This window comes from Protomyctophum bolini, assembly GCF_963924005.1.
Source record: "Protomyctophum bolini genome assembly, chromosome: 14".
Lineage (NCBI taxonomy): Eukaryota > Metazoa > Chordata > Actinopteri > Myctophiformes > Myctophidae > Protomyctophum > Protomyctophum bolini.
The window spans coordinates 2,758,658-2,785,627 of record NC_137875.1 but is presented as its reverse complement, the minus strand read 5'-3'; the positions used below and the strand labels follow the sequence as shown (position 1 = coordinate 2,785,627).

General features: G+C 44.6%; 1 protein-coding gene and 1 long non-coding RNA gene across 2 annotated transcripts in view; both read right to left on the bottom strand.

Annotated features, from left to right (window-relative positions):
• The window catches only part of ninl (ninein-like), a gene marked incomplete at its 5' end in the record, with an annotated part of 66,472 nt that extends 39,911 nt beyond the window's left edge, over positions 1-26,561 (bottom strand). The window contains 4 exons of the mRNA XM_080782025.1: positions 2,203-2,412; positions 25,350-25,523; positions 25,733-26,003; positions 26,557-26,561. Of these exons, the coding sequence (XP_080638151.1) occupies positions 2,203-2,412; positions 25,350-25,523; positions 25,733-26,003; positions 26,557-26,561 (660 nt within the window). The remainder of the gene's footprint in view (positions 1-2,202; positions 2,413-25,349; positions 25,524-25,732; positions 26,004-26,556) is intronic.
• Positions 1-26,663, bottom strand: part of LOC308328709 — a 259,110-nt gene extending 232,447 nt beyond the window's left edge. The window contains exon 1 of the long non-coding RNA XR_013965328.1: positions 26,574-26,663. This is a non-coding gene — a long non-coding RNA (uncharacterized lncRNA). The remainder of the gene's footprint in view (positions 1-26,573) is intronic.
• Positions 26,664-26,970: the final 307 nt, after the last annotated feature.

Sequence of the window (26,970 nt, the reverse complement as noted above, 5' to 3'; positions counted from 1 at the left end):
ACAGACAGACAGACAGACAGACAGACAGACAGACAGACAGACAGACAGACAGACAGACAGACAGACAGACAGACAGACAGACAGACAGACAGACAGACAGACAGACAGACAGACAGACAGACAGACAGACAGACAGACAGACAGACAGACAGACAGACAGACAGACAGACAGACAGACAGACAGACAGACAGACAGACAGACAGACAGACAGACAGACAGACAGACAGACAGACAGACAGACAGACAGACAGACAGACAGACAGACAGACAGACAGACAGACAGACAGACAGACAGACAGACAGACAGACAGACAGACAGACAGACAGACAGACAGACAGACAGACAGACAGACAGACAGACAGACAGACAGACAGACAGACAGACAGACAGACAGACAGACAGACAGACAGACAGACAGACAGACAGACAGACAGACAGACAGACAGACAGACCGGACAGACAGCTGCTGGTTGGTGCCTTGCATGGTGTCCGCTGCCATCGGTGTGTGAATGTGTGTTTCTTTTTTAATATATATTTTTTTTTTTATCCCACGATTTTGTAACCCATTTTTCACCCACACGTGAGATGTGAATGTGTGTTTTTTAACCCATTCTGACCTGAGATCAGATTCATACGAGGTTTCCACTGGACACACACTGGTCTGATTAACCCATTCTGACCTGAGATCAGATTCTAAAAATGTCAGTCGTTCTTCGAATTTTTCAAAAATAGCAGACCTACAAGCTCGTATCGCGCCACTCGGTGGCGCGATATGAGCTTGTAGATCTGCTATTTTTCAATAGCTAAAGCATAACATGATGCTAACACCAAAATGGGTGCCCGGTCAGAATGGGTTAATGGGTGAATGTAATGCAGAATCTCTGTAAAGCACCTTGGATGAAGGCGCTATAGAGCGTCGCAGTCCCGCCCCCTTTCATGACGACGCCAGGCCCAGGAAATGTTTCCCAATGCATTTTTCCTCATAGACATTTCAAAAGGTATTTATTTAAAGACGGTTACACAGCGGACAAAACTAACTCGAGTCGTGACAACTCATGACAACAAACACAATATTTTGGACCAAACAAATAATTACAAAGAAGAAAAACAACAAAAGAAGTGTTTTTTTCTTCTTTCTAATTATTTGTTCGGCCCAAAAAATGTGTTGTCATGATTTGTCACGACAAGAGTTGGCTTTGTCCAGCGGCGTAAACGTCTTTAAATAAATACTTTCTGAAATGTCTATGAGGAAAATGAACGGAGAATCATTTCCTGGGCCCTGGTAGGGGGCGGGACTGCGACGCTCTATATAAATGCAACCATTACTCATTCACACACACACTGACCTGCAGAATGTCTCATTCACACACACTGACCTGCAGAATGTCTCATTCACACACACTGACCTGCAGAATGTCTCATTCACACACACTGACCTGCAGAATGTCTCATTCACACACACACTGACCTGCAGAATGTCTCATTCACACACACACTGACCTGCAGAATGTCTCATTCACACACACACTGACCTGCAGAATGTCTCATTCACACACACTGACCTGCAGAATGTCTCGTTCACACACACTGACCTGCAGAATGTCTCATTCACACACACTGACCTGCAGAATGTCTCATTCACACACACTGACCTGCAGAATGTCTCATTCACACACACTGACCTGCAGAATGTCTCATTCACACACACTGACCTGCAGAATGTCTCATTCACACACACACTGACCTGCAGAATGTCTCATTCACACACACACTGACCTGCAGAATGTCTCATTCACACACACTGACCTGCAGAATGTCTCGTTCACACACACTGACCTGCAGAATGTCTCATTCACACACACTGACCTGCAGAATGTCTCGTTCACACACACTGACCTGCAGAATGTCTCATTCACACACACTGACCTGCAGAATGTCTCATTCACACACACACTGACCTGCAGAATGTCTCATTCACACACACTGACCTGCAGAATGTCTCATTCACACACACTGACCTGCAGAATGTCTCATTCACACACACACTGACCTGCAGAATGTCTCGTTCACACACACTGACCTGCAGAATGTCTCGTTCACACACACTGACCTGCAGAATGTCTCATTCACACACACTGACCTGCAGAATGTCTCATTCACACACACTGACCTGCAGAATGTCTCATTCTCACACACTGACCTGCAGAATGTCTCGGCTGTTCCCGATTCCCTCCTCGGTCCAGAGCGTCATGACCCTCTCGGGGCTGGTGCAGCCCGACCCGTCGTCCAGCCGGCTCAGCAGCCGCTGTCCCACCGTGGGCGACAGGAGGGAGGGCGAGGCGCAGCGCCCCGCGTCCCCCCCGAAACCATCGCCCTGCTTGGGGGCCGAGCGCATCGCCTCGTCAAAGCCCTGCAATGGGACCGGGAGGAGGAGAGGAGGAGAGGTGGGAGTCAGTGCCGACGTTGTCCATTAAAACCCATTCTGACCTGAGATCAGATTCATACGAGGTTTCCACTGCTGGACACACACTGGTCTGACCTGAGATCAGATTCTAAAAATGTCAGTCGTTCTTCGATTTTTCAAAAATAGCAGATCTACAAGCTCGTTCGGTGGCGCGCTACGAGCTTGTAGATCTGTTATTTTTCAATAGCTAAAGCATAACATGATGCCAACACCAAAAGGGGTTCCCGCCCAAAATGGGTTAAGATTATGACGAATGTGTTTCGTCTACTAACATTCGCCCCCGCGACTCGACTACGGATAAGCGGTTGAAGATGGATGGATGGAAGCTGTGATGACGAACACTATAAGACTAAATATATGGAGGACTGGAGAAGAGATGAAAGATGGTCGATTGGTTGCATGCTGAAAATACCGTAGCAGATGTATACAAGCTCGGGCACGTTGTGAGCTTGCAAATCGGCTGTTTTCAGCATGCAGCCCACTTGGCACTTGGCATGCAGGCATTAATTGTCGCTCGATACGATTTCATAATTGTAACATCAAAAGGGTAACTTTAGGTGCGTACCTAACCTAAAGTCACAGCCCCGGTTGTCACAGGAAGAGTAATAACTGGAACGTCACAATTAATCACGTTCATGTTTGACCTTTTTGGGCTTCGCAAACAAAACGGGCACAGACATATAATTTAATATCTTAATACGAAAAAAGAAAAAAAAAACAATTAACACGGTAATGATTGTGACGATTATGACAATTATGCAAAAACAAAATAATAACCGTGATTATCTCTAAATAATTGTTATTAGGCGATTAATCGATTATGTAATAATTGGATGCCAGGCACCTCCTCCTCCCCCTCCTCCTCCCCCCGATGAGGGTCCAAACGAGGCTCAGAGAAGCTCATCTGAAACCGAGCCATGAACCCAATCCTCTGGGTTCTGGTGCTGGAAGGAACAAGACACCGATCCTCTGGGTTCTGGTGCTGGAAGGAACAACAAGACACCGATCCTCTGGGTTCTGGTGCTGGAAGGAACAACAAGACACCGATCCTCTGGGTTCTGGTGCTGGAAGGAACAACAAGACACCGATCCTCTGGGTTCTGGTTCTGGTAGGAACAAGACACCGATCCTCTGGGTTCTGGTGCTGGTAGGAACAAGTCACCGATCCTCTGGGTTCTGGTGCTGGAAGGAACAACAAGACACCAATCCTCTGGGTTCTGGTGCTGGAAGGAACAAGACACCGATCCTCTGGGTTCTGGTGCTGGAAGGAACAACAAGAGTGGGCCGTAGATTCTTTAAGTAAAGTTTGGATCCAAAGCGATGTAGAGATCTATTATATATGTGTGTAGGTCTTAGATCCAGAGGGCTGTAGTAGATCTATATATATCCGTCATTTTAGATCCAGAGGGCTGTAGAGAGTCTATATATCTGTGGTTTCAGATCCATTGGGCTGCGGTAGACTCCCCAGACGGTGGTTGCCAGGTTGGTATGTTCTGAATGTGTCAGAGTGCTGGGGGAACCGGTCCGGTGCTGGGGGAACCGGTCCGGTGCTGGCGGAGAACCGGTCCCACCGTGCGCTGGTCGGTCGGTAGGCGATGACTTCTTTTACAGTGTGGTGGATAATCTGATTAATCTCCCCGTAATAAATAACAAATACAAAAAGACACAAACAGCTCTAGAAGCTCCAGTTATAGTCCATGATGTATGTACGCAAAAACACAAGAGATGAATGCACAGGATCCGTCTGTCTGTCTGTTAGCTGCTAAATGCTGCACAACTTGAAAAACAATGTACAACACAGTCAAACACCCACACCCCTCTCTCTCTCTCTCTCTCTCTCTCACACACACACACACACACACACACACACACACACACACACACACACACACACGGTTTAACTCTAGTCACACTGGTTGAATTCCCACAGACGGAGATTAAAAAAAACGGGCCAAAGCAGGTGATTTCACACACACTTTGTTTCTCTGTTCGATGCTGCTAATCTGGCTTAGGCTGCTTTCTAATGGATTCATACCGTGCTCACACACACACACACACACACACACACACAGCCACCCACACGCACACGCGTGCGACAGAAAAAGAGAGCACAAGTTCCTTGTTGTAACACGGCGTCCCTCTGGAGTTTCATCTAAATATAATATTATGCCTGATATGAAATGAGAATGAGTCAAAGTGAAGAACTGAACTGTATGTCCCATGAATCCTCGTACGGAGGGCCGTTCAGTGACTTAAAAAACTCCATCGACTTGAAAAAGAATCACCTGCACAGAAAGTGTAGCTCATAGATTTATTTGAGTGGTGCAACCACTCCAAGGAACAGCAATGTCCGTGTTCACCTACAGTATGTGTTCACCTATGTGTTCACCTATGTGACTATGAGCACCATATAATTAGTAGTACCAGTAGGGGCGCTGTTTGCCAGAAACAGAGAGAGAGAGACAGTGCTGCACTGTTGCCTGCTAATGAGAGAGGGAGAGAGAGAGGAGAGGAGGGGGGGGGGAAGAGGGGAGTTGCACCACTCAGTTCACACGGGTGTGTGATTTTTTTATATAACAAACTCTTTGCAGTTTGAAAGAGGATAATTCAAGCTTTCCCTACAGCTGCAATGTTGGCAAGTTTGACGTCGTTTTAATACCAGCAGATCGGGACAAACGCAACGTGGATGAATGAGCCGTCACTGGATGGTGTTGCAAACTCTAGATTCATCCCTGATTATAGTGTTGCAAATTGCAGCTGTTGCAACACTAGATTATTTTTAACCGTATAATCTAGAGTTGCAACACCAGCCATTGACAATCCATTCACCCCAAACAGAAAAGTCCTATCTGACAACATTAACCATTAACCATTAGGCATTAACCAACATTAACCAAATTTGACCTGATGGCGATTCTACAAATACCTTCTAAATCCTGAGTTTTCTGAAAAACCTCATGTGGTTCTCAAACATTTTCATGTCAAGGACCTCCATAAATATATGTACTTTGTTGTTCCAAGGACCCCCCCAGAAGCTCGTAGCTTGTAGATCTGCTATTTTTCAATAGCTAAAGTATAAAATAATGCTTAAAACACCATCCAGAATGGGTTAAATTTACTAACATTGCAGTTGAACAAAAAGCTTGAATTATCCCATATACAGTATGTGCAAAGTGGTGTTTGTTTCATACAAATCCACCATAGACACAGTATTATTAATTTTTCAAAGTGTTGGAGTTTGGAAGCGCTTTATATATCACTCAACCACCCTGTGTGTAGTACCACCTGTTTTGAAATTACACATAAAGCAGGAGGTTGGCATTACGGAAAACGAGCGCTTCCAAACTCCCACACCTGCAAGGAATTTCTTAACAGAAAGTAGCTCATAATAACAACTAATAACTACGGTGGATTTTGATGAAACAAACATTTTTCAGATTGAAAGAGGATGATTCAAGCTTTCCCTACAGCTGCAATGTTGGTGAGTTTAACATCGTTTAAAACAATCAGATTGGACTGTTCTGTTTGGATGAATGGGCTGCCAATGGCTGCTGTTGCAACTCTACATTCAACCCATTATAAAAATCCGACCAGTCTGAACTAAGTGAGTGGTACTGTACTGTACTGTACTGTACTGTACTGTACTGTACTGTACTGTACTGTACTGTACTGTACTGTACTGTACTGTACTGTACAAGCCCTCCTCCCTGGCCTGTGAGTGTCTGTGTGTTAGGCTGTGCAACAGTGACACTTGGTGGCGAACAAACGCTATTGTCGCGCTCGGACACAGCCAGGGACAGACCCAGGGACAGACAGGTTGCACCACTCAAAAATCTAGCCTTGCAAATGGCCAAATATATACCTGGGGGGTCCTTGGCACAACAGCACTGATTTAGAAGGAATTTGTAGAATGGGCCTCAGGTCTTAATGAGAGTGCTTACTGCTTACACCCTGCTTCTCACTCACACACAGCCAAACCAAAGCAAACACCTGCAGTGCTCTCATAATAACCACGTTAATCTGTTACTATATACTGTACATGTGCCACTCCAGTCTAACACACACACACACACACACACACACACACACACACACAGCAAGCTCTGTGCTCTGTGCATGCTACCAGTACCAGCCAAGTAATCTCTCTCTCTCTGCACAACAAGCTCTGTGCATTAGTAGGCATAATCTCTCTGTCTGTGTCTCTCTCTCTCTCTCTCTCTCTCTCTCTCTCTGCACAGCAAGCTCTGTGTCGACTGTGTGCTCGCTCTCTCTTTCTCTGTATTCAGAGAGCAAGAAGCCATGTTGTGTTGTGAGACGTTTGTGTGTCTGAAGTGAAGTGAACACATACCTGGGGCACAAAATGTCTGCCTCTGTAGAGGTAAACAATAACAGCAACAACATCACCTCAGGCACAACATGTCTGCCTCTATATTATAACATGTCTTCCTCTGTAGGGTAAACATCATCATCACCTCAGACAGAAACTGTCTTCCTCTGTAGGGTAAACAACATCACCTCAGACAGAAACTGTCTTCCTCTGTAGGGCAGACTCCGCGGCCGTTTCCGGCCGCTCCAGGTCAACAGGCCACAGCCAGAGAGCAGGCCTGTGGTGCAGCTGTACATTCTGTCTGTTGTTAAATAAAACTCACTATGTGTGTCAGTAGTTACGTGTGTTATTTTCACTATACTAGTGTCAGTTGCTTTTCTTCAGTCAGTATATAATTGTCCTCTCTGTGGAGCAGAGTTGCCAGTTTCTGCGAGAGAGGGAGAGAGAAATAAGCGGCCAGGGTGGTCGAAAAAAACAAGCCCCAAAAAAGATATTTGTTTTGTGGCTTCTTTCGTGTTTATTAGGGGCCAGTTGGTCTTCAAAGCTTTTCGTGTCAAGGGCCACCTACATGTATATGTGTGCATTAGGTCATGTCGGACCCCCATCTGAAATGATTCCGCACCAGGGACCCCCATACAAGATATGCAGCGTTAAAAATGTCAAGAATGTCTCTCTTGTTTTTTAAATAGCTGATGTATATATAGGGGCCTGGGGGGTCCCTGAACCCCAACCATTAGACCACCATAACTCTGAGAGTGTACAAATTGTTTTTGTACACTCTCAAAGTTACAGCCACAACATACAGTAAAGGGTCCATTTGGTTCCTAACTATCCATCATTTATCTGGGGACCCACTGGAACCCCCTCAAGGACCCCACTTTGAGAACCGACGGGTTAGGCCGCACGAGCACTGCAAACACCGGATATTTGAAAAATAACTGATCCACAAGCTCACAAGTGACTCTGGTAATGGGGTCCCTGACACAAAATGCAGTTCAAATCAAAAGTTTTTTGAGAACCACTGGCTTAATAAACAAAAAGGAATAAAGCCCAAATAATCAACTACACCCAAACAAATGCAAAGCTGCAACTACGAATATTTACAACCAATTTTGCAGAAAAACAAGCCCAGACTTGCTTATAATAAGCAGATCTGGCAACACTGCTCTAGAGCTGCAAGGCCTTGCCCCAAGGCATGCTGGGTAAAGCCTGCCCATTCACTCCTGTATAATGTCACTTCCTTGATTGACAGCATCAGAGACTTCTGATTGGCCAGAGTCGATGAATCAGTGGTTCTCTCTGAAGGGAACTGCATTTTGAACTGGAATTTAAAGGTATAATTCAGTGATTGCATTTAATTCAGATATCACCAAAAAAAATACTCTTACTATAGAGTGCGCTGACCATATAAGGAGTTCCTCTCTATCCCCAGTGAGCCCCGGATCATTAACGACATAGGCTATCAAATGGAAACAATGATAAAAGCTAAAACATCATATCAGGAGGATTCAAATGCTTTATGATATGTCTTTTCCATTCACTATGTTCACACAGAGCACTCACCATTGCACCCTTTATAATAAAGTAGGTTGGTCTTCCCTCTCTGAAAGGAGAACCATGCACTGGCAACAATTCATCTTTAAAGCCATTGATGGAAAGCTACCATCATACATCACATTACTATTACTTGGATTACTATTCTTTGGATGCAAAAAAGTCTTGAAACTCCATCATTGCAGTTCTGTCCCCCAGCCAGCCCCCTTTCCTAATCCTGTTGATACAAGAAGCAGCAGATCAGATGGACCGGCTGAATGATTGAGTGCATGATGAGATACTATTGTTGTATGTGCATAAGTAACTGTCATAGATACTGGTGTATCTGTGAAGTATGGCATGGATTGAAATGTATAAGCATGTGGTAAAACCATGCCAAGCTTTTAGCAGAATAAGTCTGGACAGAAATCTGCTGTGGGAGTTTAATGATTAAAACACCAAATCATCAATACATGTATATGGGCTCAGGGTTCAACGACTATAATGGTTGGAAATCGATTGATTGCAGAGTGCATTCCATTCCCTGTGTCCAAAAGTGTGTGCCTCTCAGTTCAAACACATTGCGTTCATGTATAGACAGGCAGAGAGAGGTTCTGAAGCAAATAGATCTGCTTCATGAGGTGCTGCTTGCTGTTTTTCATCTGAAAAGTGGAATATCAATTCCTCACCACCTAAAAAAGTGAGCAGACATGAAACCAGCAGGCGTTCTGCTGGCACTTGTGGCCTTGATGGCGGCTGCCTTTGCTGCAGAGGGTAAGTTTATTATATGTTTTTATTATATAGACTGGCAGGTTTAATGCCACCCCTGAAGATGAGAGATATTGTCTGTTCTGTGATCTAGATGAAATTGAAAACGAAGTTCACTTTCTGTTTTACTGCTCTAAATACGATGACTTAAGGGATATTTTGGTTAATAAGATGTCTTCTATATGTGGGGATTTCCTAGATTTAAATGACTATGTAAAAATGGAGATATGTTTGACAAAGGGACTTTCGTTGTAGCAGATTTTATTTGTCAAGCTTGGGAAAGAAGACAGAGTACTCTCTGTATACATCTGAGGTGTAATATAATGAATTGTGTAATGTAAACATGCTGTAAAATGCATACATTATGTATTGTAAAACATGCTGTAATTGCAAATGTGAAATGGTGTCTTATAAACCCATCATATGTTTTTGGGATTGTTTTTTTAGTCTGGTCCAGCCGGGTCATCACCATGTTGGCTTGTGGTGGACATTATTGTCAACATTCCATTTTTGTAACGGACATACATAACATAACAATGGTAATTGGATATTACCAGAAACACATGAATAGATAGCCCTGAATGACCATAACAGGTCTGTAACTCTGAGAGTGTTCAAATGGACCCGATTTGGTTCCATTTGAACACTCTCAGAGTTAAGGTCATTACACACTGGCAAATTAGCGACGCGATATATTCGTGCGAATAATTCGCATTTAAAATCAGTGGCGAATGTGCAAATGTGCGAAAATGCAACCGTTTTCGATCTTTATTTGTTCGCTCTGGTGTCGTATTTTGCAGAGATTCGCAGGTGAACTGCAACATGCATTATTTCGCATCGCGTCGCTAATTCGCCAGTGTGTAAATGACCTTTAAGGCAAATAAAACATTTGAGAAACACTAGTACTAAGTTGGACTCCTAATGTGCCATAGAGTCGTAGTAAATAATTGTCATACATATTCTGATGAAAACCTGGAGACATTTAACTGACAGGCTGGAAATCTGGGAGTTTTATTTGATTCTGATTTAAACTTCACCAACATCACGAAAACAGCCATCTTACCAAATCAGGAATATTGCAAAAATCAGATAATTTCTTTCATTCAGCGATGCACAAACCCTTATGCATGCCTTTGTCACAAACCATCTGGACTACTGCAATTCTCTTTTTTTCTGGACTCCCAAAGAAATCCATCAATCGCAACTTCAACTAGTTCAAAACACAGCAGCCAGAGTTCTCACAAAGACCATGAGATCATATGACCATATTACTCCTGTTCTCGCCTCACTGCATTGGTTACCAGTCATGTATAGAATTAATAAAATTAACTAGTTTGTTTTTAAATCACTAAATGGACTAGCACCTACATACATTTCCGACCTCTTGTCCCCGCACATACCTTCCCGTAACCTCAGATCAGCAGACAAAGTTTTACTTACTTTCTTACCTTTCTTTGTAGTCGTTACGTCCCCACCAAAGAGGTCCAGGTGTTATTTTGTGCAAAAACTCCTTATTGGCTATTTTCCCTACCATAAGCCCTCAATGAATTGCATTGAATGGGAATTGAATGGGGCTATGGGGTGTTATGCTAGTTCCATCGAAAGAAGTAGTAAAGTGTGCGGCTTGGGATATTATTTACATTATGAAGAGAGGATAAGAAATTGTAATTTTGAGCAATGGAAATAAGCGAATTAGCACAACACCCCATAGCATAGCCCCATTCAATTCCCATTCAATTCAATGCAATTCATTTAGGGCTTATGGTAGGGGAAATAGCCAATAAGGAGCTTTTGCACAAAATAACACCTGGACCTCTTTGGTGGGGACGTAACAACTACAAAGAAAGGTATTTTAGTATGGAATTCTCCTTTAACAAAGCCATAAACAGCATCACTAGCATACTAGCTACCATACATATAACCACAGTACATTTTATTTAGTGCTGATGCATCAAACAAATTTCTCCACAGAATCCTGTGTGGGTCGATGTGGCATCTTCAACCCCCAGACTAAATGCCAATGTGACTCCATGTGTGTATATCATAGCAGCTGCTGTGGGGACTTTGATACTGCCTGCCCAAAGAAAGGTCAGTAAAAATATCGTTTTTCTTTTTTTTGCACAATATTGAACCATTGAAAAGTAGTAAAAAACGCTTCGGACAAAACTCATTGGATCCTGGTTTGTTAAGCCATTCTGACCTGAGATCAATACGAGGTTTCCACTGGACACACACAGCTGGTCTGATGAACCCATTCTGACCTGAGATCAGATTCTAAAAATGTCAGTCGTTCTTCGATTTTTCAAAAATAGCAGACCTACAAGCTCGTAGCGCGCCACTCGGTGGCGCGCTATGAGCTTGTAGATCTGCTATTTTTCAATAGCTAAAGCATAACATGATGCACACCAAAATGGGTTCCCGTTCAGAATGGGTTAAAACAGCTAACTCCACCATCTTCTCCTTTCTCTCATGCAAGTAATTCACAATATATAAAGTCACAACACCAACTTTGATGAGGCTGCATTGCTTCGTTTTCAAAATATATATGTTTTTTCTTAATTTCCTGAAAAATGTTTCATTTTCAGAAATATTTACATTTTCGAGTTATAGGTGGTTTCTTCCCCAACAGCAGAGATATGTTTCGCTTGCATTTTTGAGAAGACATGATATTATTACAGTAGGCCTAATGGCCTCTCTCTACTGTATGCTGTTGTACTGTATGTAAAACAATATCAATCCAAACCAGTCTTGGATACAGTGAGTGGACCCTTCTACCTTCAATGTACCTTATTATTGAACGGTATAGCCAAAAACAAAAATACTCTCTGGTAACTAGGCTAAATGCCTAAATTGTAACCTGGAATGTATACAATCATGTCAGGACTGTGGTGTACTCGTTTGACTTTTATCATTCTTATTTTTGTCTGTGTAATGTAATGTAATGTCCCGTATTGTGATATTTGTTGTCGATGTTGTTGCTTTTTAACATCTATATGCATCGCATTACGCCTAGAGCCTCAATAAGAATACATTGAAGAAAAAAAAAAACAATATAAATCCATAATGGACGGTATCCTATGGTGACTGGTTCGATAAGCATAGAGACAATCGTTCATATGTCACCCTATATACACTCTAGCTTTAAATCTTAAATATTATTCATGTATGCAACATATTGTGACACCGGTCCGACGCTAACCTCATAATTATACCGTTTATTGATTCAGTTGCTCGTGGTGATGCATTCGATGAAGTGGAAGATACCAGAGCTACCACAATGTCCCCTGAGACCACCGTAGCGCCGATGACCAGCACAACAACACGCACACCCACCACCGTCGCCCCTCCCTCCTCCACCACCACGGATCATCCCACCCTGCCCCCAGACCCCTCCACCACCACGGATCACCCCACCCTGCCCCCAGACCCCACCACCACGGACCACCCCACCCTGCCCCCAGACCCCTCCTCCACCACGGATCACCCCACCCTGCCCCCAGACCCCACCACCACGGATCACCCCACCCTGCCCCCAGACCCCACCACCACGGATCACCCCACCCTGCCCCCAGACCCCTCCACCACGGATCACCCCACCCTGCCCCCAGACCCCTCCACCACGGATCACCCCACCCTGCCCCCAGACCCCTCCACCACGGATCACCCCACCCTGCCCCCAGACCCCTCCACCACGGACCACCCCACCCTGCCCCCAGACCCCTCCACCACGGATCACCCCACCCTGCCCCCAGACCCCTCCACCACCACGGATCACCCCACCCTGCCCCCAGACCCCTCCACCACGGACCACCCCACCCTGCCCCCAGACCCCTCCACCACGGATCACCCCACCCTGCCCCCAGACCCCGATGCGATCCCCTGCAGCGGACGACCATTCGATGCTTTCCTGCAGGTGAAGAACGGCTCTATCTATGCATTCAGAGGTGGGTCTCTACTAGTCTACTCTAGATACAACTATGTGCTCAGAAGAGCCAGTTCGCATGTTCTCCCCGTGTCCCCTAGGGTAGGTACCCTCACATGTTCTCCCCGTGTCCCCTAGGGTATAGGTCCCCTCACATGTTCTCCCCGTGTCCCCTAGGGTAGGTATCCTCACATGTTCTCCCCGTGTCCCCTAGGGTAGGTACCCTCACATGTTCTCCCCTTGTCCCCTATAGGGTAGGTAACCTCACAAAAAACATGCAGTAATCCTGGTCTCTAAACTGCCTCCCCCTGGCCAGCCGGGGCGCCTGATGGAGGAGAAAAGAACTGGTTGGAATAACGTGTTCCTTCCACTCGCGCTACGTCCAACCAGGGAAACTCCCCCCTGTCAGGTATAAAGGAGCAACCATGGACACTCAAGCATGAAGGAAGCATGAGTTAAGTCCGTTGCTCTCCCCAGGTTGGCGGAGGATGTGTAGAGCCCAGGATCACATTAGATGATTGACACAGGGGTGAAAAATGGGTTACAAAATCGTGGGATAAAAAATATATTAAAAAAAGGTGTCAGTTTGTCTATAGGTGTTTAGTTTCTTAGTTTCTCTTTTGGCCGATAGAACTTCATGATGCATGATGTGACCAATTGAACGGTTCTTCCTGTGCCATACATAAACATTTTGTACGCTATGTTTTTCCTCAATTGCTTGGATGCATTTCTTTTTTTTTTTTATATATATTTTTTATCCCACGATTTTGTAACCCATTTTTCACCCCTGTGTCAATCATACTGTGATCCTGGGCTCTACACACCCTCCGCCAACCTGGGGAGAGCAACGGACTTAACTCATGCTTCCTTCATGCCTGAGTGTCCAAGTTGCTCCTTTACACCTGACAGGGGGGAGTTTCCCTGGTTGGACGTATAGCGCGTGGAAGGAACACGTTATTCCAACCAGTTCCTTTCCCCTCCATCAGCCGCCCCGGCTGGCCAGGGGGAGGCAGTTTAGAGACCAGGATTACTGCATGTTTTTGTGAGGGTACCTACCCTAGGGGACACGGGGAGAACATGCAAACTCCACACAGAAAGGCCCTTTCGCCAACCCCGCCTTCGGGTATGGGCACTGATGACGCGGAGGAGGAAACACGCCGCCAGCACCCACAGTGCCCCGAGCGGGAATCGAACCCAGGACCTTCTAGCTGTGAGGCGACAGCACTACCAACTGTGCCACCGTGTCCCTGGATGCATTTCTTGAAACATAACTTGAATTCATTATCTTCTTAGTACCTCACACCCCCATATACCATGAAGGCAATAGTTGAAGGAGAATTGTACATCAGTTTCCACTACTCAATGTTAGGATGTTTAAAGGTTGTTGGACAAAAGTCCTAACATTGACTTTGATCCATTATTTGTGTAGTGTTTTGTACCTTGCTCACCCTCCCCTCCCCTCCCCACCCCTCCCCTCCCCTCCCCACCCCACCAACAACCATATTCTCATCACATGTTCTCAAACATGTGCATTTGAGCTGGTCACATCGAATGACAGATGTTCTGTATTCTCAAAACAAATAAAACCTGCACACTGGTTCTCCTCAGCTCCACGTTTCAATCTAGTCCAGTTATCTAGTTCTCTTTTGTCCTATATTGTATTAAACTTAACTGAACTTAACTTAAATAGCGCGAATATGCCCTATCCTGGGCATGTCATAATATACAGTAAATAGGCAATATCTTTTATAAAGTACAGTAGACAAATCAAAATAGGTGAACATCTGGTGAACCTTCCAGATCTACAAGCTCATAATGTCGTTGGCCAATATCGCAATTTGATGTACAGCGAAGCATAATAGCGTTTAATAAGTGACAAGAATATAATTTGCCCATGGAATGAGACAAAATTCCTACACTGTTACATCAACACTGGATGTTTGGTCTTACCTGACAGAACAGAAATACTATTTTGCATCCAATGTCTCCCCAGGTCATCATTTCTTTGAGCTGGACGAGAGGTCAGTTCTTCCTGGTTACCCCAAACTCATCAAAGACGTGTGGGGAATCTCTGGTTCCATCGATGCTGCTTTCACACGCATCAACTGCCAGGGAAAAACCTACATATTCAAGGTACTGCCTCATATCTTTCTGTAGTACTACCAGTGCAATGCTCTAACTAACAGAGCAGAACCTTGATGCTGATGTTGGAATAAAAAAATCTGATGCTGGGATAATGAGCACGGAACACTTGGAAAGATGAGAGGGAGAGGTTTTCTGGCGAAATAAAATACTTGTTTTCAGTGCTCCTTAACACCTGGTGTTCTCATCTCGATCTCAGGGGAATAAGTACTGGAGGTTTGAGGACCATGTTTTGGATGACGACTACCCTAGAGATATTTCAGTGGGCTTCGACGAGAAGATCCCAGATGATGTCAATGCAGCTTTCGCAGTAGCAGCACCAGGTCACCGTGGCAAAGAGAAGGTCTACTTCTTCAAAGGTAACATTTACACGCAAAACACCTTGTTTATTTATTTATTTTTTTAAATGTGTGAACTATTTAGTTAAAGTCCACAAGCCTACTACTCAGCATTAAAGCACTCTTACACACACACAGTCCCTGCGACATACTAACGTCATGTCCAGGGGGTGTACTTGTACATCAAGCTGCCTCACGCTACAGAAACAGGAGATAGGCTCCTGCCCTATGGGCCTCATGGCTACAGAAACAGGAGATAGGCTCCTGCCCCTATGGGCCTCATGGCTACAGAAACAGGAGATAGGCTCCTGCCCTATGGGCCTCATGGCTACAGAAACAGGAGATAGGCTCCTGCCCTATGGGCCCCATGGCTACAGAAACAGGAGATAGGCTCCTGCCCTATGGGCCTCATGGCTACAGAAACAGGAGATAGGCTCCTGCCCCTATGGGCCTCATGGCTACAGAAACAGGAGATAGGCTCCTGCCCCTATGGGCCTCATGGCTCGGCAAGGCTACTTACTTACTTACACACACAGACCCACCCATGACGTTCTAAGTTTGTTTCTCTATACCTGTGTGTTTGTCAATTCAGGGGACCAGTATTATCAGTATGAGTTCAAGCACCAGCCGTCCCATGGGGAGTGTGTGCAGATGAGCCGGTCCTCTCCTTCCGTCCTGTTCACACGCTACACTGACCTGTACTCTGACCAGACATGGGAGAGCCTCTTCACTCAGCTGTTTGGAGGCTCCGGTATAAGACACGGTTTTCTTTAGAAACACCTTTTCTGTTGTCACAGTCAGTAGTGCTTCTGTCAACAACCTCCTAATCATAGAATCCTTAAAAAACATGTCTCTCCACTGCTATTTAAAATAAATTATGGGTGGTGGGGGTATACTCGTCAGTGCACAATTTCAAATAATACTAATTTGTATTTGCATTTAAACTATACACCAACCACGCAAGTCAGGAGCGATGTAAGTTGGTACTTATTGCGAACGCAGTGAGCACTTACTATGAGACCTAGCAGATCATGTCTGTCTGTCTGTCTGTCTGTCTGTTTGTCTGTCCCGCTTTTGTGCCCATATATGGAGCTGAGCGATTTGTGCCAACATGACTCAGCCATAACCATATAAGGAGTCCCCAAAGCAGCTATACGTCCAAAACCCAAATATGTACGAGCTGCGTTCGCTTCCCGCGTTTGCGCGTCTTACTGGTTCTTGGTTAATGCATGAGAATACCCATTGTCTGTCTGTCTGTCTGTGTCACTTATATGCCCATATATGGACATTTCTGTATCTGTCTGTTAAAGTCCAGGGTCCTCGTTTGATCAGTAAGGACTGGACGGGCGTCAGACCCCCCGTCGACGCTGCCATGGTGGGCCGTGTCTACGTCGGCCCCCCCCAGCCCGACACGAGTCCCCCTCCCACCTTCCATCCTATAATATGTGGGCGGGGGCGCAGAAGGGGGGGCGGGAGGGGGGGCCGCCACAGACGCTCCCTGTCCCTGTTTGAGGACCTGTTTGATTACTTCAGTGACTACGAGGACAGTGAGACCCCCGACTATGACACCTCCACCTCCACCACCACCTCCACCTCCACACAGGACCACAGCGGCGTGCCATCACAGAACGTCTACTTCTTCAAGAGAGGTGTGTATTATAGGGATGTCAATTATCCATTCATTCATTCATCGATAACCTTTATCGATCGATTAACCGGTTATAGTTTGTTGCGGCGGTCTAAAGGCCACCGCGAGGAGCTAAACTTGAGAGTAAAGAGACGCTTGTATGACGCGCACGCACTGAATTCAGGTCCATTCCAGCTGTAAGTTTGACCGTTTATTCTGTCACCACACGTAAGCTACAACAGTTCCCAGGCTTTAGCTATAACTGAACGTGGTTGTTAAGGTGATAAAAAGGTGCGTTTGATACGAGCGTCTCTTTACTCTCAAGTTTAGCTCCTCGCGGTGGCCTTTAAACCGCCGCAACATTGTCAACAGAAATGTCTTCTCCCACGCTCACCTCCTCTCTCTGTCCAACTTCCCTCACCCAAGTGACAGGTATAAACGCCATGAAACTAGAGTGGCAGCGCCCCAGCCCCGGTGACACGCCCACTACCTGTGCAGTGCCCATTAACCCATTCTGAACGGGAACCCATGTTGGTGCTAGCATCATGTTATGCTTTAGCTATTGAAAAATAGCAGATCTACAAGCTCATAGCGCGCCACCGAGTGGCGCGCTACGAGCTTGTAGGTCTGCTATTTTTGAAAAATCGAAGAACGACTGACATTTTTAGAATCTGATCTCAGGTCAGAATGGGTTAATCAGACCAGTGTGTGTCCAGTGGAAACCTCATATGAATCTGATCTCAGGTCAGAATGGGTTAAAGTGACATACCTTACGTCAATCATAATAGCACATTAGAATGCAAACACATTACGGCTCCTACATAGTTGATAAGCGGTGTTTTTTTAAAGAAATTCTGAGAATCTTATAATTTCCCTCAATGTCTAAACATAAACATGTGTTGATTGGAGTCCCATGCAGAGATAAAATGTCATATCAAAATGTGGGTCTGTGTGACCTATAATGCATATATCGGGGTCCTTGAAATGGAAAAGGTTGAGAATCACTGTGTCCTACAGTATAAGCATGTGCACTCATTCACAACACTTTTTTGTCATTGTTGTTGTTGTGTAATTAACCCATTCTGAACGGGACCCCATTTTGGTGTTGGCATCATGTCGTGCTTTAGCTATTGAAAAATAGCAGATCTACAAGCTCATAGCGGGCCACCGAGTGGCGCGCTACGAGCTTGTAGGTCTGCTATTTTTGAAAAATCGAAGAACGACTGACATTTTTAGAATCTGATCTCAGGTCAGAATGGGTTAATCAGACCAGTGTGTTTCCAGTGCAAACCTCGTATGAATCTGATCTCAGGTCAGAATGGGTAAATACAGGGGATGTGATTTTATATGTATATTATATATGTATGTATGATGTTCTTATTTCACCAGATAAATACTACAGGGTGGACCTGAAGTCTAAGTACGTGGACTATGCCAACCCCCCATACCCACGATCCATTGCAAAATACTGGCTGGGCTGCCAGCGTGAAGGGACCAATACTGGACTACTCGCCCCGGTGCTTGCCCGTTTTTCCTCCCGGAATGTTCCCCAGTGAGGGGGATAACTTTGTATTATTTTTGGAAAGAATATAAAAAGATACTCCTGTGGGAAGGCTATATTATTTTACTTATATTGACCCTATAAACAATTTAGTATTATTTAGTATATTATGTAAGGTTTTGCACACTCAAATGGTACCTCGTCAGATAATCCCCCACATATCCTACAACAACTTCTGTGAACAGACTTTCACTGTAGTAGCTTTTCATAAATTATATTTGTACTTCAAATCAAATCATTAGAAAGAAGAAAAGAAAGTCAGGAGACAACACTATTTGTTTTGTTTTTCGTCTTATAAATTATTTGATCGGCCCCAAAACATTGTGTTCATTGTCATGATTTGTCACGATCCGAGTTGGCTTTGTCCGCGGCGTAACAGTCTTTAAATAAATTAAATAAGAAGTGCCGATGGGAGAATGCATTGGGGTTTCATTTCCTGGGCCACTCGTTTTTCTGAAAGGGGGCGGGACTGCGGCGCTCTATAGGCTTAATTGGTCACATTCATGTATGAGCAGAGACTGCCAGTAATGTCCAGCATGATTACACAAAATGTAACATTTGAAAAGTCATGAAAATAACTAGTAATAACTATACAGTGTAAGTAAGTGACAAAAACAAGTGTCATAGTGTAAAAATCTAGCAAGTGTGTAACGTAGAATTGCGCCTTCCCTTCTGGGGTAGGATGTAGAAAATATAATGTAATATACAGGTAGAATATAGGCTAGTAGGCTATTACTATTACAGAGAAAAATTATAAATTTGTGGCTGTAAACTGTAAGGGCCAAATGACCACCAATGTCAAAGATCTTTTATGTAACTAGTGATGCACCGAATATTCGGCTGCAGAAAATATTCGGCAGAAAACGGCTAAAAATGCATTTTCGGCCTATTCGGTTTTCGGCCCGAATAGGCAGAAAATATATCGCCGAATAGTGTATGCAATTAATGCATTCAAAAGAGCTGATTCAATGTTTTATGGACCCATAATAGTGATTATTATTTAAGTTAAGTTTTGCCATAACCATTTATTTTGCCATAAATCAGGTAGCTTTAAGGTACGGCCATGACAGCAATGGTAGGAAAAAAGATATATAATATTAATCATATTCGGATATTCGGTTTTCGGCCAACTGTTTCCTATATTCGGTATTCGGTATATATCCGGGTCAGTTTCATTGACCCGGGAAGGCCAAACGGCTTTGACCTGCAGGTATACGTCAGCACTTTGGGTGTGGAGCGAAATGTTTGTCTGTTTCAGTCTGAAGTATCCATCGTCTGTAATCTGTTTCTAATTATGGTTCGTTTCTAAAAAATCACGCAGATCTGATGCTGTACTGTACTCAACTCGAGGCATGGTGAAATAAAGAAATACGTTAAAAGTATGAGGAGCTGGCTGTGTGTGTGTGTGTGTGTCATTGGGGGGCTGACACACAGCGAATAACCAGTACGGCATTAGAATGGCACGTCAGTCAGTCAGGTCCAGCTATAACGGGATCAATTCCTTGATAGATCCGAGGCTCTCACGCCAACCTGGTTTATCGAGTACATTTGCAAAGATATACTGTACCCTGTACACAGTACACTAAAGCATATACATGCAGCACTACTAGGATGAATAAGTTAGCATACAGTGCATGCATACATTGCATAGAAGTCGCTATTAAGAGGTGAACAGTTCTTGCCTACTGTAGGTCCACTCGCAATCTAAAAATGTACAATTTACGCTAGGTTCAGGTTGTACAAATCGGTGTCCTAAAAATGCTTTATTATGTGCTCTGTTGGTGAATCGGTGTTTTAATGTTTATAGGTTAGTCAGTTGACCTGGCAATTGGGTCATTGTTGAGAGCTCTTAAGTCTGATAGCCTGAGGGAAAATGCTCTTTCTGTAGTGGCTTTGTATTTGCCTGACCACAGCAGCATATAAATCCTCATTATCCTCGCCAATATTCAAAAAACATCTAACGAAATATCTTATTCCTTCCTCTCTGTAGATTACATGTTTTACCTTGATGCGTTATATTTTCTTTTGTGTGTTTGTTGTTGTATTGTTTATTTCTGTTTTTTGTGCAGTCTGTGTTTTTATTTTCTTTACTGCACAGCTGCCCCCCCTTTGCCAACTTGTAGATTTATGTACTGTTCTTTATGAACTTTTAATCTTTTAAACCAATGACCTCTTCCTTCAGGAAAGGATTCCATATAAGCCTTCTGGCTTCTTCCTTTCCTTGCATTGTATTTTTGTTTCTTTGATATGTTATTGTCTATTTGTTGTACAATATGCTAAATAAATAAACCTAAACCTAATATAACACAGTCCAGTGCCATGGGTTGATGGAAGTCCTGTAACCACTTAAACGCTATAGTATCAGTAAAAAGGTCTTGACTTACAACTGTACTAAAAGAGTTCTCGTCTACACCAAATCTATTTGCCAAACGTAGCAGATCTACAAACTCAAAACATGGCTTGTGTCCCGTTTTGAGCTCTTATAGATTGACTATCTTTGGCAATAAAAAACACACAGAAATGAGAATCTTCCCATTTTTTTGGGGCATCCATTGTTAGGTATGCCCATATGGTGACCACGGATATGGTCTAAAAGTGTGAAAAAACGCCTTTTTCATTTCACTACGCCTTTAACCCATTCTGAACGGGAACCCATTTTGGTGTTAGCATCATGTTATGCTTTAGCTATTGAAAAATAGCAGATCTACAAGCTCGTAGCGCGCCACCGAGTGGCGCGCTATGAGCTTGTAGGTCTGCTATTTTTGAAAAATCGAAGAACGACTGACATTTTTAGAAACTGATCTCAGGTCAGAATGGGTTATAATCAGACCAGTGTGTGTCCAGTGGAAACCTCGTATGAATCTGATCTCAGGTCAGAATGGGTTAAGCCTACCCCCCCACACACCCCACCTAGCAGGGTAGAGTGAGTCTCTACACAGTACACACTGCCTCCCCACCACTTTATCAAATCTCTATTCTGTCAAAAATAATGAAAGAAAAGTAAACTGAAATGCCTGCTCCTACTACAATATAAGAAACAAAGTAAATGTATTGATTTACCTTCTGTTTATCAGAATTTATGCATTGAAATTGCATTTTGTGTTGCTGAGAGCGTTCTTCAACACTGAACACTGAATACCAATAGTAAACTACTGCTTATTTACATTGATTGTTAAAAAAAAAAAACATTTCGTGCTCGTGAAATATCTTATATATTTCTGTAATCAGATAGGACTGTGTGGATGTACGGGGCTGTCAAGGCCAGAAAGTCGTCTGTTTGCCACTCAGTATAGCCGAGAGCACAGAGCAGAAATCACAGTTAATACTGTGGGGCTGCTTCGAGGACAGAAAGTGAACCATAACAAGTCAAGAGAGGCTATTTAACACAAACTAGGCCACAGTGGAGACACGCAGGCTACCACAGAACACCAGATATCACTATGAATTATACAAGCATCATCAAGTGAGTGACAACACAAATGCAGGCACCTTTTCCACCGGTTGGTTCCCAATGGGAACCGGTTCAGTTCTTTTTGGTTTTTAGTCCATGAGGCCAGAGCTCCAAAATTTAAACTTTAATTATGAATTGAGTGTAGCAAACCCATACCTATATATTAGATTGTTATCACCATTAAACTTCGGCCAATTGAGTACTTATGGACACGAATACAATGGATTTATTGTATTACAAATTTTACATTTTATAAAATATGCAAATGAGGCGTTATGTAGGAAAATATGCAAAATAATCGAAAATATGAAAAAGCTACTACTGTGGAAGGGTTATCAAGTATTAATTTACTTGTATTGATCCAATAAACAATGTAATATAGGGTATAGTTAGTTAGTTGTTGAAAAATAGCTAAAGTTCTACAAGCTAAAATAGCTTGTATAGCGAGTGTGAAAATCTTTGAATATATAATTCTTTGACGGCGAAATCAAAAATTTGCTATTGAAAAATAGCAGATCAACAAGCTTGTAGCTTTTTGAAAAATTGTGAAAATGTGGTGCAAATCTTTCAATATATATTCTTTCAATTCAGAGCGAACTCTGAAACTCTCTAACTCAAATCTTTGCTTCTGGGGGGTGTCCATGAAACTATACATATTTTCAGATGGGGGTATAATATTGGGGGGGGTCCTTGACATTAAATATTTTGAGAACATTGACCGACACAGAAACATGAGGTTTTTTCTGAAAACAGTCATGATTTAGAAGACCTTCGTAGAATCAGGTCTAAATGGGTTAACCTCCCCCCCCCTCCCCATTTACAGTAATCATCGGGTGAGGGGGGGGGGGGGACTTGAACCGAACCTTCCGGGCCAAAAATCATGCTCGTCCACAAATCAGCGGTGGAGCGAGCGAGCGACCGACCGACCGACGGTCGTCCTGAAGGTCAGAATGTTGACCACAAGACCACAGCATCCTGGGATGGGTCGTCTCCCTGGCAACCAGCCAGCCCACCACTCTGCTAAACGCAGCCACGGAGACACACAAACGTTAAGACCGTCCTCACGTTTAGTGAAGACCTGAACAGTGTTGTTTTCGTCGACTAAAAACGAAGATGAAAAATGTTCGTCGACTACCTTTTTTCACTGACTAAAACGAAATAAAAACGAATATATGATGACTAAAACTAAGACTAAATATACTGACAATTTCGTCAACAAATAGAAACTAGACTAAAATGTTAGGAAGGGACTAGTGGACAAGAGATCCAGTTTTATGCTGGGTTGCATGCTGAAAATAGCAGATTGTGAGATTGTATATCTGCTATTTTCAGCATGCAACCAAAGTGTAAAATAATATGTCATTACAACGTCATCAAGGCCTGTCGAAACACATTTTAGTCGATTAAATCAACTGTAGATTTAGTCGACTAAAATCGTATGACATTTAGTCGACTAAAACTAGACTAAACACTAGAACATTCCAGATGACTAAAATGTGACTAAAACTAGACTAAACACTAGAACATTCCAGGTGACTAAAATGTGACTAAAACTAAGTGAAAACTATTCAAGAGACAAAGACTAAAACTAAAATAGAAATTTGCTGCCAAAAACAACACTGGACCTGAGGCCGATTCCACAAAACCTCTTGATACAGGTCTTCTGTAAAATGATACGTTTTCTCAAACCAGTTTCATTTTAACACTCTCAAGAGTTCAATTATTGTTAGACATCTGCATTACGTAATTTTTTATAGTATTTGTATCAACGTTTGCCTGTTATCGCTCCTATGGTGCCACATCGACACAGCATGGAGTTGTTGGACAACAACATATTGAACGACAACAACATATTCTAGTTTTGGGGTCTGAGAGGGTCTAAATGTCATCCAACGGTGGTCTGTGACTCTGTGGCTTATAAATACAGAATAAAATAATGTCCCTGGAAAAGGAAAGGAAAGGGTTTGGAAACCAGAGTGAAATGGTGACTCACACGTTAGGCCAAGAGCGCCCTCTAGTGTGAAAACACCTGTCTGGACGTGTCATTGACAGTGTGGGCCTTGTTCAAATAAAAATAAAAACATGTCGTGACGTGAATACAAGCGAATACAAGCGGCCGGAATGAGTTGTCTTCGACGGGTGGCTGGCGTCGCCCTTAAGAGATAGGGTGAGACGTTCATCTCCCTTAAGAGATAGGGTGAGACGTTCAGTCACGCGAGAGAAATTCGGAGTAGAACCGCTGCTCCTTCGCCTGGAAAGGATCCAGCTTAAGTGATTCGGGGCATCTGGTTAGGAATAGGATGCCTCTCGGGTGTCTCCCTATAGGGAGGTCCTCGAGGCACGTCCCACTGGGAGGAGACCCCCGGGGCAGACCAAGGACCACGTCCCACTGGGAGGAGACCCCCGGGGGCAGACCAAGGACCACGTCCCACTGGGAGGAGACCCCCGGGGCAGACCAAGGACCACGTCCCACTGGGAGGAGACCCCCGGGGCAGACCAAGGACCACGTCCCACTGGGAGGAGACCCCGGGGCAGACCAAGGATCACGTCCCACTGGGAGGAGACCCCGGGGGCAGACCAAGGACCACGTCCCACTGGGAGGAGACCCCGGGGCAGACCAAGGATCACGTCCCACTGGGAGGAGACCCCGGGGCAGACCAAGGATCACGTCCCACTGGGAGGAGACCCCGGGGCAGACCAAGGATCACGTCCCACTGGGAGGAGACCCCGGGGCAGACCAAGGATCACGTCCCACTGGGAGGAGACCCCCGGGGGCAGACCAAGGACCACGTCCCACTGGGAGGAGACCCCGGGGCAGACCAAGGACCACGTCCCACTGGGAGGAGACCCCGGGGCAGACCAAGGACCACGTCCCACTGGGAGGAGACCCCAAGGCGCAGTTGGAGGAAATACATCGACTCACTGGCCTTGGAACGTCTCAGGATCCCCCCAGGACGAAGTCACTAATGTTGCTCTGGAGGAGAGGGAAGTCTGGAGCACTCTGGTGCAGGGAGCTGTTGCCCCCGTGACCCGACTACGGATAAGCGGTTGAAGATGGATGGATGGATGACGTGTTATACGTCATAGTTTGCAGTGAATGAGTTAACTGGTCAGGATGTCTGGAGGGAATTCCATTTTTCACTCTTTGCCATAAGAAAATGACAAAACCTGTGTGTGTGTGTGTGTGTGTGTGTGTGCGTGCGTGCGTCACTGACCGTGTGTAATGACGCCCCGAGGTGGTCCGAGGGTCTCATTGGCGTGGAGGAGAAGACGGGGGCGGGACCAAGATGATGCTCCGCCCCCCAGACGACCTGCTGGAACTGAGCGAGGGTCACCCTGCCGCCAGCAGCGCCCCCCTGTGACAGCTGTCGGAACAGCACGTCCACATCCTGCTCACACAACACGCACGCACACGCACACGCACACACACACGCACACACACACACACACACACACACACACACACACAAAAATTTAATCATCTGAAATGATATAGTGTTACTGTTAAGCTACTTTTAGTTTATTTTTATTCACCACCGAAAATATTAGACTATGAATGACGCTTTAGTGGTCTCTATACGACGTCAGTGCACTTCACCTGCGTGTTCAGGAGGTGTTGCAGTCCCAGGTGTTCCCAGACCAGCGCCAGTCCCTCTCTGTCCAGACCTCCTCCTCCTCCTCCTCCTCCTCCTCCTCCTCCTCCGTCATCCTCCTCCCGGCCTCCACCCATCTGCTCCCACGCCTCCCTCAGCTGCTCCTCCGTCACCTCCTGCTGGGGGGGAGGAGGGGGAGGGGGAGGAGGGGGGGGGAGGAGGGGCACCGTCCACAGCGGGAGGAGAGAGGAGCAGAGGAGAGGAGGACGAGCTGTTCTGTGGACCTGTGGACCGAAAAGAGAGAGACGAGAGAAGTAACAGATGTCAGTGTACAGTTTAGTTAGAGAAGTAACAGATGTCAGTGTACAGTTTATAGTTAGAGAAGTAACAAATGTCAGTGTACAGTTTATAGTTAGAGAAGTAACAAATGTCAGTGTACAGTTTACTGCTGCAGTAAGTTAGAGAAGTGTATAGTATTTATTAAAATGTTGTTTTTATGTGGACACGCCCACCAGTTCATTAAGTATGCCTGGTTTGCCTGGTGGGTGGTGATTGGGTGGTGATCCACCTGAACTGAAGCCGCACCCACAGCTGTAGTTGTATGATAAAGAGGGGAGGGGTTAGGGGAGGGGCTGATAGTGTGACGTCACTATATTACTGTTTATTTCATTGGCCCGTTTGACTGTCAAGGGTTCAGCCTCCAGGAAGAAAGCCTAAATACAAAGTTAATACACCGTTGCACATAAAAACCACTCCAGGGTGTCTAATGAAGTTCTGTCACCTCATAGACACATGACGAAAAACTGGAAAAATACAAAAATTGTGGCACTCCATCTTTAAAGGGACACTTCACCCTTTTTGCAAAAGAATATATGTTAATGACGTTTAGAAGCTTTAGATCACTTTCCTGGGGGTATTTATGTGTGTAATATGTGGTTTTAGATATTTTAGATTGTAGCAGTGAGCCTGTTGTCTCTGATGTCATGGACACTGGTCTCACTACCTTCCTGGACTACAATTCCCATAATTCTTTGGTGCACTGCTCCTCCTTGTGGATAGGGGGGAGAGCTGTCTTACTGAGACAACATGTAGTCCAGGAAGGAAGTGAGCCCAGTGTCCATGACATCAGAGACAACAGGCTCACTGCTACAATCTAAAATATCTAAAACCACATATTACACACATAAAGACCCCCAGGAAAGTGTTCTAAAGCTTCTAAACGTCATTAACATATATTTTTTTG